This window comes from Columba livia, chromosome 6, assembly GCF_036013475.1.
Source record: "Columba livia isolate bColLiv1 breed racing homer chromosome 6, bColLiv1.pat.W.v2, whole genome shotgun sequence".
Classification (NCBI taxonomy): Eukaryota; Metazoa; Chordata; class Aves; order Columbiformes; family Columbidae; genus Columba; species Columba livia.
In genome coordinates this window covers 34,224,534-34,237,316 of record NC_088607.1, presented here as the reverse complement: position 1 = coordinate 34,237,316, position 12,783 = coordinate 34,224,534, and the positions used below count along the sequence as shown (strand labels likewise).

General features: G+C 38.1%; 1 protein-coding gene across 6 annotated transcripts in view; it reads left to right on the top strand.

Moving 5' to 3' along the window:
• Positions 1–12,783, top strand: part of CTNNA3 (catenin alpha 3) — a 460,135-nt gene that overhangs the window by 98,452 nt on the left and 348,900 nt on the right. The window contains exon 1 of one of the 6 annotated variants that reach the window (XM_065067895.1): positions 10,224–10,322. The exons of the other annotated variants lie outside the window; for them this stretch is intronic. Coding sequence (XP_064923967.1) covers positions 10,239–10,322 — 84 coding nt within the window. The 5' untranslated portion in view covers positions 10,224–10,238. Of the gene's footprint in view, positions 1–10,223; positions 10,323–12,783 lie in introns of those variants that run through there. 6 annotated transcript variants of the gene reach the window in all.

Below are 12,783 nucleotides of genomic sequence, written 5' to 3'. Positions count from 1 at the left end.
GCATTTGTTAAATATCTTTTTTTGGGTGGGTTTTTTGTTGTTGTTGTTGTTAGTGTATGAGTAGCATTTTAACAGAAGAATATTTTCTATGCTACAATTTCCTAATACAGTTTCCAGTTTGGTCACAATTCTATAGAGTGAATGTGGAATGAAAAACCTTGAAATGATGTTGGAGACTTAGGCAATTTTTACACAGATTCCTTTGGTTTCAGTGGATAGTTCCTAAAATAAAAAAACAAACAAACCACACAAAAAGTACCCCCCAAACAACAGCAACAACAAAACCCCCCAAAACATAAAAAAGGCAAACAAACACAACAACAACAATAAAAACCCACCACCAAACCCAACAAAAGAACACCAGACCACTAGAAAAACCCAACTCAAAAAGAACTCCCCAAACTGGGAAATCTGTGGCTTCTTAGACTGAGATAGGAATAGGTTTTACTGATATTTGATTAGCATGAAAAACGCTTGAAGCAAGGGATGAATTAGCTTTGGAAGAACTGGGTTGCCAAGGTGTTGTGGGACTCCAGGTGCAGCAGCACCTTCCTACCCCTGTCCCAAGGTGTGGGATGAGCACTGGGCACAGCTGCCCTGCTCAGAGCCCAAGTGCCCTGTGGGCTCGCAGTGCTCCACATGGCTTTTGCTCCTCTTTGGGACCACTGTTCTCTTGTTCTCTCTCAGATGACTCCTGTGCCAGGTGCTATTCTTTCAATTTCTGTAATCACTAAAAGGAGTGAGATTTCTCTTTTACTATTATTGACACATTGAGAATGCCAGATACATCTAACAAGATTTCCTGCGGTTGCCACTGTTTCACGTGATTGCAAACATTTCCTGCCTCCTCCCATTCCATTCCTTTCTCCCCTAGCCTGGTTGTGCTTAAGAGAACAAAAGCACAACACGTGGCTTAAATTATGTATCCTCCTGCTCACATGTTTATTTTCTCCTTTCCATGTAGGTTCTCATACCTCTTCATAGCAGCACCTGTTTCTGTTATCAGGTGTCAGGAGCAAAGTGTCCCTTATGTGAGGTTTCTGCCGTGCCTGTGCCACGAGGCTCTGATCCCAGCTGTTACTCTGCAGTACTACTGCAAATTGTGCCAGCAGAGAAAAGGATTTTGTTTACTTCTCTCTTAAAGACCTAATATTGCGGAATCAGAATACGGTTCACAGATTTAAAATCTGTTGCAGGGGGAAAACCATATGAAACTCACTTTTGAAATATACAAATACATAACTGCATCCCACATTCATGTTGAAATAAGTTTATATTAGAAATGTTGGAGCTTTTTTCCTAAGCAAGAATAACCTCTCCAACATTGTGTAAAAATAGACTATTGTAATAAAATACGAAAGATGTGTTCCCTTTCAGAAGGCAGTTATGCTGCTTAGCTTTGAAGATCAGATCTCTGAGGGATTACACTATTAAAAAATTCTGTTCGCTTTCTGAAAAGTAAATTGATTAGATAGTCATTGTGTGTGATTAATCATTTTAACAGCGAGGTATTATCTTATGAGAAAAGTTTTAGTGTTGCATTAGTATATCACAAGAATAATCTAGAAGGAAGAAATGTTTCAGAAAGTTTATTTTCATGTTAAATAAACTTTCCAAGACAAAAGAACTCTACTGTGGTTTTAAAATAAATGTAATTCACAGTCCTGAAATTATAAGATTTTATGTTGATTGTAGTGTGGCTTATGGCTGATAAAGAGAGAATATAATTTATAGCATTCTAGTCTCAGCAACCCAGGAAATTACACCACTTATCCAAAATTATAAATGAAAGGCACTCTGGATACTTGTAAATCTTACAGTTTGTGAGTGTGCTACAATCAAAAAGACTGATACTGTAATGAGATGAAAGTAATTAAATTCAAATTAATTGGTCAATACTTAGCACATCAATGAAATAAATGCCTAAGTCAATTTCATAAAAGACAGATGCAGAAATATAAAAGACTGTTGTTTATGTGGTGGTATTTTTATTCACACTTTTTTGCAAAGACTTATGTCGCAGTTTCCCTTTGGCTTGAGGGGGTTTGAGATTAAATCTGTTTTTAGTTCAATTGTAACTAACAATGGCAAATTATAGGCTCATTAGTGCAATGGTATTTGTCTCAGAGGACTGACTGGTAGTGAGAAGCATCCAGTGGCACGAAGTCCTTAATGCATAAGTATTTAGCACTTGCTGAGCACTGGAAACAAAGTTTCTGTTAGATCTGCTTTTCCTTCTGCTTGTTGCCTTTAACTTTTCTCCTACATCTTCCATTTAGCATTCCTGCTTTTTAACTTTTCTTCCATATTTTGTTTCTTCTTATCCACATGTCTTTCCTGAATTTTTCCCCCTCACTTTTGCTTCTTCTAATGTATGTCTGAGCCTATATCCCAGTCACAGCCTCTCTCATTCTCAAGGGCATGTGGATAATATATGATGACTGGAGAAAATAATTCTGACCAGTCAATATATAAATAAGTCGACTAACTTCTCTTGTGTGATGTGTGGCCGTATGATTGTGGCATCTTTTCTCCTTAGAGCTGGGGGAAGGTGAGCTTCTGTGCCCAAGTCTTCTCGTGGCTGATGCTGGGAGCAGCAAAGGGCCTGTCTCTGCAGGAACCTGAGAGATCAAAACACTGGCCAGTGTTCTGGGGAGAAAAGTATGTAGCAAGCATCAGGTGATATATAAGAAGTATGCCTTTGGCTTTGGGTTGGATACAGATAGAAAAAAAAATCAAAGAGCCTGCAAGCAGCAAACCTGGCAGTTGCAGATAATTGCTTTAATTCTGTAGATTTTGCTTTTCTTTTGTGAGAAGTAGACAAATTATGCACTGAGTGACTAACTGGAAAAATAGTATGATTACTTCAATACAATGTCTTAGTAGTAGTACGGAGGAATAACTTACCTGCTTTAGGAGTAGTTTCTAAAACCAGTTTAGATAAAATTGCTTTTTCATGTTGAGTTTGTGACATAGGCTTAAAGTTAAAAGGTATTTTCAGTGTGACAAAGCAAATAAGGAAGAGATGGAGATAGTCTTTCTGCTCCTTTACCTCGTCTGCCCTTGTGCCCTTACACAATGTGGGTTCTTTGTCAGAGCCGTCTCCCAGGATGAGGGATTCTGAGTTTTCTTCTCTCTGAAAAGTGCCCTAACCATCATGCTGTATTTTGTTCTTGATCTCTATTGTTGCAGCTGCAACTTCACCTGGTATCAAGTGAAGCAAATTTGAAGTCAGTTCTTCAAAAAGTGGAAGTACTATATTTTCTCAAGAAAATATTGCTTAGACTATATTAACATGAGAAGAATGCTTTCCTTAGCCTCGAAGTTGAAAGTACCTAAACAAAAGCACCCCTCCAGAAATATGATGCAATCAGTTTTAGCCCAGCCTATTCATTAGTCAAAATTATGAACAGCTGAAAGCAGATTTTCTTTTTTATAATGGAAAAATGTTACACAAGCCAATGCAAAGTAAGTTGTTGGTCTTTTTTTTTTTTTTTTACTTTTTGTATCTCACCCGAAATTTGTGGCTTATTCTTTCTTCATTACATTTCTCCAAACTTAACTGGAATTGGAAGTTCTAAATGGTGGGGGAGAGAAATCTACTAAAATATTTCCTCTTCCCAGTCTGTTGGATTATGGAATATGGGGTAGTTAGCCTTTCACCATGGCAGGTTTTGCATATCCTGAATAGTAGGAGTTTTCTGCATTGAAGATGCAGAACCAAGGCCTCAGAGTACTTTGAGGCTGATGATTTACATGTATATGGTTTTGAATCTTCTGTAACAATAAATCACATATTCTTTACTCTGATAGAAACCATTCAAGCAGGATGATTATATAATTATCTGAAAAGGAAGATTATTGACATTCCATAAAGCTCCAAAATATTCACTTTAGCCCTTGAATAATGGAAGTTAGTATCATATTTTAGCTGAAAGGGGCCTCCAGATATCTAGTCTGATATTTTGCTCAAAGCAGGGCTAAGTTAGATCAGATTGCTCAGGTCCTGTCTGGCTGACTGCTGAATGTCTTTAAGAATCAAAATTTCCTGACTTTTCTAGGTCCCTGTTGCAGTGCATCACCCACTTGTGGTGAACTTTTGTCCTTCCTGTAAGTCTTGATGGCAATTTCATGGAATCATAGAATGATTTGGGTTGGAAAGGACCTTAAAGCTCATCTAGTTCCAAGCCTCTTGCCATGGGCAGGGACATATTCTGCTAGACCACAGAATCCATAGGGTCCTCTTCAAAATTTCCCTAATGAACTTCAAACTGTAACTGCTTTCGTCTGCTGTTTCTTGTGTTAATGAGAATCATTACATTTTGGATGGTGTTTCTACTGAACATGGATGTCTTTGAGCATGTTGCCTATTGTACCCGTTGTATTAAGGTTCAGAATTGTGTTGGATCCACTGAATTGTAACAGCTGGTGCCATACTGTGTTTTGTTTGGTAGGGTTACGTGTCTGATACAGGGATAAAGCTGAATTCTGACCAGTCTGAAGGGGCTCTTATGACTGAATTTCTGATAGAGGACTCGGTTTAGAAAAATGGATATAATATATTGGAACTTTTCTGATTTTCTGCTACAAAAATGGTAATGAAATATCTTATTTTGGATCAGCTTACCTCAGTTGTATTTTTTAATGGGACTTGAACACCTTATTTCTTATATACTTGGAGATCAAGGAAACTGCATTTACCAACCTTTTACTGTATAAGAAATGCACTACGGGGTTAACTGTCATTTGCTATGAAACCAAGAAGACATTATCTCCTACTGAGTCACTTCAACTACAGAAGTTGGAAGCTGACATATAAATTAAAATGCAACTTTAAACTACTGTTAGCAGGCAGTAGTCTTTAAGGCAACAGACAAACTAGGCAATGCAGTTGCATACTGATCTCTGTCTTGAAGGAACTATTTTTGATGCCTTCAAGAAAACAAAACCATTTTGGTTCCATGGATTTTGAAATTACTCGTGTTAATAAAAAACATTCTGTAATAACATCTTTATAAATACAACTATTACATTGTCTGTCTGGGAAAAAAAAAAAAAAAAAGAAAAACACAATCCAGAAGTTCTCATTTTCTGAATCAAAACCACGGGCTGATAAGTCATGCTTGTTTGTTAGTAAAAAAATCAGATCTTATTCATTCTTTAAAAATCCGTTGCTTGGTGTTCACAAATAAGAAATCATGTTGAAAAAAAAAAACCTGTTGAATGGTCATGTTATTTGGCACCCAAAACTTTGGATTTCTTACATAACATTAATGAAATTCTGCAGTTTTAGATATTAGTTACAGTACATACTATTTTTTACAGCTGTTGTGTTATACTATGTGTTTTGATAGCATATTGGGCTATACTCTTGGGCTGGTCGCATTGTGCTGTGAGGGTGATGCAAAATTCTCTCAAGCACAAAGAAGAACAGGAGTGTGTGATATGGTGGCTGTCACAACTGTTGGTAAGGGTGCATCTTGAGAAAAATCCAACTATTTAAACCTTGGCCCCTGAGATTTGCTTCTTGTGGATTTGTATAGCATACATCTGTTGTATAGTATAAATCATCTGATCAGAGTACTATACATTTCTCTAGGCATAGTCCACGCAAAAAATTCTCTTTAAAAACCCCTCTTTTGGTGCTTATGCTTTTTGAATTTTATCTAACACCAGTAAGATTCAAATGGCATTCTGCATTGAAGTGCCATCAGGGAATATGAATAAAAGTTCTAATCTAAATAGAATCTATGTAAGGGTAATTTCTAATTTTTATAGGATTGTTAAAATGAAGAAGTCAAGTTCTGTATTTGCAGCATTTCTTGACAGATAGTGATGCTGTAAATTATACAGCTGTTCTTCCCCAGTATGGATTCTGTAGTACTCACAGCGATTTATAGGTCCAGAGTGCAGCTGCTGAAAGTCATTTATTCTCAGTGCTGTATTAAATCTATCATATACAAATGCATTAACATTCAGTACAGAGCTCAAGGGCTTATGGCTTTTTCTTTCTTGCTCTGACTTGCTGTCCTTTAAGTGTTTGCAAGGTATGCAGAAAAGAACATTAAAAATCCTAAATTGATGTAGAAGGGGAAAAAAAGAAAAGTATTATCCATGATAAATACTCGAAATCAGCAGTTGACGTTGAACAGCAAAACCAAAACCTGCTGTTAATATTTCTGAAATTGGTAATGCTAATAAGCTTGTTTTGATGGATTAGCACTTCAGTTCCATTTGCTTGAGTGTCAGTCTTTACATATGTCAGTTGTACGTGTCTTCATGTTACAGAAACTGAATAGTCCCTGCAATGTTTGAATTGTGTGTATCTTAAGAGAGAGTGTGAGGCAATGTCATTGGTTTTCTTAATGCACCTTGGTTTAGTTTTGGATTTTTAAATTAGAAATAAAGAAAACTAGCTTATTTTAAATATTTGGGAAGCATTTATAACAAATGATTACAAATAGTTAAACTGTAACTGGAGTTTGACAGAAGAACTGGGAGAAGGGCCATCATTATTTGTTGAGTATATAATCTGTGACAAAATATCAGTTGGAACAGGCTGCCTGATCTGAGTCATGTACCTGTCTATTGTTGATGATTTCACATCTTTCACATTGAGATATTAAATCTAGGAAGATTTAATATGCTCTGTTCAAGACCAGGAGAAACTGGTACCTAGGGGAATGTTGAGGTGATTTGTTGGAGAAAGAGATCCTGAACACTTGTGGCAGATGGAATACATTTAGACATGACTATATGTATAAAAGGAAGGCTGAACCAGGACAAGTGAAATGTGAAAGAGCTATTTGTTTGGTCTGTGAAACTGTGTATCAGTCAAAATGCTAGTGGACCATGCATAACATGGTCTTCCACTACTAGTGTTTTTACTTAAGTTGTTTCTGAGTAGCCTAATATCACTAAGGCAGAGAATGAAATAAGTTTTCAATTTAATAAGTACCCAAAATCCCTTCTAATTTTAAAAATTCAGAAAAGAAGCAAGTAAAAATTAATCACATATGGTATTATGAGAATTTAATAAAATTGCAGAAATAAGTAATTCTGGATAAAAGTCATTCTGCCACATTTTTCAGTGATTCATCTTCCTTTGAAAAAATTCCAGGCCAAAATGTTTTCTGAAAGCTTAAGTCCTGCTTTGGGATATCTTCTGAACTTCTGCTGCTTCTGCAAGCTCCATGTTCTGCATTGTGTGCCTTGTATTACTTTCCTTAGTTAGATGTGTGTGTGCAACTTCCTTGTCTATTGAAAACTGTGATAAGTTGCTTTAATATTAAACTTTAAATTATAAATTGTCTTGACTGCCAGAAATATGTGTTGATCTCTGAGCTCTTTTCTTTCAAGGATGGGTGTTAACCAGCAGATTATTTAGCTCGAGGTGTAAGATGGAGTTTTTAACATCGTGGGTCAAGCCAACATTAACTGATACGAGGCACTTCTGAAATAAACAGTTAATACCTACCACCTCTTTAGCTTTTTGAAAAGAAATTATCTCTCAGTCACTTTTAAGAACTAAGCACTGAAAACAAAGCAACTTTAGACAGGGAAAGAAAATTATGCCATGAAAATACTGAAATTCTGAAAATTTTAAACTATATTTGACAGCAGCATAAAGATAAGATGTTCCTTAGGTGGAAGTGTTAACAAAGAAAGAATGTGCTGCTTTGTTCATTTTTTTCCTTTACAAAGAATAAATCACTGCTTTACTCATTAAATTAAGGAAGAGGACTGTAGGCCGCTGCTGCCTTACTTTTGGGTGCTTCTACACTGGCCATCCTGTTTCTCAAGTGCTTGGCATCAACTGAGGTTGGTGTTTCACTGACTCCTTTCCGTCTGTTTTTTCTTCATCCTAATCTTCCTCACGGTTTTCACTCTCACTCTTTTGTGTTGTATCTCCTGTTTCCCGTTTTCCCCTTTTTAAATTAATCTCTGTTTCTGCTGTGTTTCTCTCCACATCTTCGTTAGTCATCTCCTTCTCCTCAAGACGCGGTAAGACCTTCTGGAGGTTCCTAACTTCAGAGCCTTCTCCATGATGAATGTTTCCTGCTCTAGTTCCACGCAAGCTCATTCCTGACAAATGTGGCCATAAATGTAGTAGGAGAAAAACCTTCGTGAGCTAATATATTAAGTGGTATATGTTTGCAGAAAAAGGATTGCTGCACTTAAAAATTCTTACATTATTTTTTACAGGGAAAAATTGCTTTGCTAACTTTCAAAATGACCTACTTCATCTAAGAGACTGATAGTTAACAGAGTAGGATATCAGAAGTGTGGGGACCAAATCCTGAAATAATGGATAGAGAAGTGACAGCAAGGTGTTGCTCTGTTATCTGTAACTGGGCTAGAAGTTGCTGAAGCATGAGCGACACAGAATATTCTGCAATAGTTGCAATCTGATGAAACAAAGTCATCAAAAGAAACAGCATCTTCCCTAGCTGAACAGCAAATTCTGGGAAACATTTGTAAATTGAAAACGCTGGGATATTAAACAGTCATGGGCAATTCTTGATACTTTGTATAAGATAGCTTTGCTCTTCTGCAGTATTATAGATCAGTTTGAGTATGGTTGATAGTAAATAGGCGTAGATACAGAGAGAATGTTGCAAGGCTTCACTTCTACTGGGAACCTCAGTTCCGTAAATGTTTCATGCTTGCTCTAAGTTGACTGAAAGTTATGGTTTGATAAAGACAGTGCAGAGTCTTCCTGGAGGCAGAGGGTATCACTCAGGTGATACCTTCAGTCCTTCACACCTTGTATATTCATGTGTAAGGCTCATGCAAAGAAACTCTGCCTACAGTTTATAGCCATACAGAATGTGTACATATATATATACACATACATATATAGTGCATGTATATATGTAGTGTGTGTATATATATATCTGGTGTATACACACTGTAGTATAGTGTAGCATGAGACACTAAGAACTGCTGCTGACTTCTGAAGTTAGCTTGGAATGCCTGACCATCAAACACATCACTGGTGCTGCTTTGTAAAGATAAGTTTCTGGTTTTGTCTCCAGACCTCCTTGATCTATAAGATATATCTTTTTAAATGGTTTACTTCTGTGATTCCTGCAAATGCTGCTGTGGGTGTTTCAGTCTTATGTGTCTATTAAAGAACAGAAATTAGAAAGGAAAAATTTTTATGTTTCTGGGGTGTAGTAGTATTGGTTTATTTCATCTACCTGTTTGGACTGGAACAACCTCTGGAAACATATGTATATAAAACAAAACAAGCACAACCCAAAATACAAACAAACTGGCTTTGGAATAGATGCTTTCTCTATGAAGGAGCAGATGAGATTTTTGATAAGAATTTCCAGTGAGTTTCCATTTCTATGGCACTTGAAGATGTAATCATTTGCTTTCTGGAGTACTTAAATCCAACAGTGACTGGTGAAAGTAATGGTGGGATTTTGATTCACTCAATGAGAAATGCACAAAGGTGTGTTTAAGCAAATTCCTTTGATTCAGTGCTGTTCTGAATTTACTGGCATACCTTCTCAGTGGTGTTTAATTTGCTGTGAATGCCTGTAACATGAACTTTTATGGTCAGTGTAGTACAGCTCTATGTTCTAGCGATGTTTTGCTTGTGCCAACAAAAGCATTATCCTAACTGAGGTCTCCTTCCCAGTGTGTGTTTGTATTTGTCTTCTGTAGGGTTACAAACACTTGTGTAAGGTAGTCATTTTAGACGTATAGTTAAAAGCTTGATGTGGAGGAAAGGAGCCATTGGGTCATACTGTTCGACTTCTCTGAACTTAGCATTTTGTAGAGTAGGCGGGGTCAACTTTATGATGGAGTTTATGACAGGTAATCCCCGCTGATGGTGAGTGCTTCTCTGTTTAGAACAAGGTATTTTGGGGGTTCAGTGAGGGCTGGCAGCTCTGGGAGGCGGGAGCCTCTCCAGCCAGGGCCCTGAACCCTGCGTCAGTGTGAGCGGGGCATGCCAGGTGATGGAAACCGGCTTCAACCAGGAGTCTGGATAATCGGGAAAGTTTGTGGTGATGAGACAGGTCGGAAGCAGCTGGGAAGTTGGTCTGTGGGTGAGGGTGGGGCCTGGTGAGGGTAACCAGTGTGAGACAGCCTAGTGACTGCTCAGAAGCACCATTGTGACAGGGCTGAGCTCAGGTCAATCTGTGTGCTGAGGCCTGGAAGGGGGGCAGCTGTGGCCGAGCTGGAGCCTGGCACTCCTGCGACATAGTTCAGAGAGGGGCTGAATGTCCCTGGCTGAGTTGAACCAGGGCTCCGGGGCAAGGAGTGGATGGATCTGGGGCCTGGTGGTGCTCGCAGGGCCCTGGCAGGTATAAGCCTTTAAAACTTGTGTGAAAGTAGTAGTATCTTTGAGTAACTGACACAGCTGAAGAGCAATGTGGCAATGAGTCCAGATCTTTTTCACTTTCTTGTCTGGGAGATATTTTCCTTCCACTGAATGACTACACAGTTCTTAGGAAGTTCATAAACGTGGGTCTTGCCCAGATAAACAGTGCATGGGTGCACTGGGAAAAGGTTGAGTTTTGTCATTGTCTTTAATTCACCAAATACATGTAATTTGGCAGTCACTTTTGACTGAAAGCTAAACACTAAGGTCAAAGTTTAAGCTGTGATAAAAAGTAATGCTTTTGTCCCCCAGCCCTATAGTAGTAGGAAATGATGAGGATTTGTATATCTGTGTTCTTCTTGGAGACAGAACTCGGTTCAATGGCACTTGTCTCTGCAAAGAGTGGGCTAAAGCACTGCAGTGCACTTCATTTGAAGTTGCCTTTGTGAACCTTGTATTGACTGCAGCCGGTGCAAAATATGGCACTGTGGTGTATACCCACAGTGATGCTTGGATCCCAGGAGCTGTGAACAAGAGCTGGCTTCCTGGTGTATTGTGCTGTCAAACCTTAAATGTCTTAAGTGTCATAAAGAACAGGTTTTCTTATTGAAGTAGTACAACAGAAGCTTAACTGTGAAGATAATTTTCAAGCTTTCCATTCAGCGTGGTCTTGTCCATTGACAGTGTCTGGCTGGAACAACCCGCAGCTGGATACCTGTGACTATCCATTCTTTTTTCATTCTTATCAGGGCCAACCAGGTATGGAGAAGACATAATAGTACATCCCGGGGGGCCTGGGAAAGTATACTATACTATACTGGGCCTCCTAGATTGGCAGTGACTTGATGCAGGATTATCTCTGATCTAAACTGGTCTTACATGACATATCTAGAGCTCAGTTAATGATTTAGTGTGGAAAAAATAAATCCCAGATCAGTGAAAATAGTGCACTAGTCTAAAAAGCAGTTTAGATAAGAGGAAAGTGGTAAGCTGTGAAGAAAAAGAAAAATATGTTAATGCTCAGAAATGGAGCTGAATGAACTACAAATGCTCAGATATTAAGATATGAAGACAGTAGTAGTAAGAACTTGTTTGGAAAATTTCCCCTCTGTAATTCTGTTTGTCTTCTGCCTCTGTGCAAGTGGAAGGTGATCCATCCATACTTAAAATAATCTCAAAAAAAATGTAACAAAAACCATGGTTGTAGTATGTGTTTTCCTGTTCCTTTTGTTCTGGTGCCATGTTTTACGGATATTCCAATCCTATACACATACTTTTCCCTGTATGGTTCTTTTGCATCTTGAGAAACATATCTTGTTGCATTCTGTGCCAAAGTTAATGTAGTGTATTTGGGCAAGGGTCAGTACAGGCAGAGTTTGAGTCCAATGTTGAGTGCAGCCAGATTTGATACACTGAATGCTCAGACCTTTAAAAGTCTATGGTCTTAGTTTGGAACTTGTCTGAAAGTGTGCAAGTCATTCAAATTCAGCACAGTGCCCGTGAACATGTTCAGAACTGTGATGGTTTGATAGTTCATGGGAGAATGTTAACACTCAGCTTGTAGTTCTCAAGTGATGTGTTCTCTCAAAGGATAACTCAAACTGTATGCTCTCTGTCTTGCTTTCTTATGTTTCTTAGTGGTGTGTTCTCTTTGATCAGTAAAAAAAGGAATCAGATGGTTTCTGTATTTTTCTCTCCACTGGAAAAAGTTTATTGACTATGAGTTAACAATCTGTTTGTAGAGACTAACTTCCTTCTTCAGAGAACTAGTTACATTATTCTGATAATCCACATATGCAAATATGTGATAGAGAAATCACTGAATTGTAGGGTTTTTTGGCCTGTTTGTGCAGAAGATCAGACTATGATTGTTACACGTCTCTTCCTGTTCACATGAAAAAATCTTGAGGAATTAATTCTTCATCGAGGTGGAAAAGAACAGCAGCCTTGCAGCTTTTGAGGTTGTCCAAGGCTCACAACTGAACAACAAAAGTAGTGATGAATTTCATGGGTCTAAGGATTAATTTTTTTTAAAAGGTTATTTAATAAAAGTGAGGCTCTTCATAGGTGAATTTACCAATACCATGATTCTGAAACTCTACACAACATTGTATGAAACCAAACATTCTGTATTTCAAAACCAATAACACATGAATGTTTTGGACTGTTTCTAGATGCCCTGTTATTGACTTGCTGTGACTGGCTTTGTGCTACTGGATTGACAGTTCGGGATTTCTTACGAACACCTCATTCCTGGTTAGACAGTGCTGTTTTAGAGGGGAAGAGTAATTTGGAAGGACTTTTGAGCTTGTTTGTGTATGATGCAGCAAAATAAGAAGTAGCTAAGAAGAGCAGCCAGCTGGACTAAAGTGTTGTATTGACTTGCCATTGTATGTCCCTGTCTGTAGCTTCCTGCAGCCCAGAAGAAAGGAGGGCATTCTGTT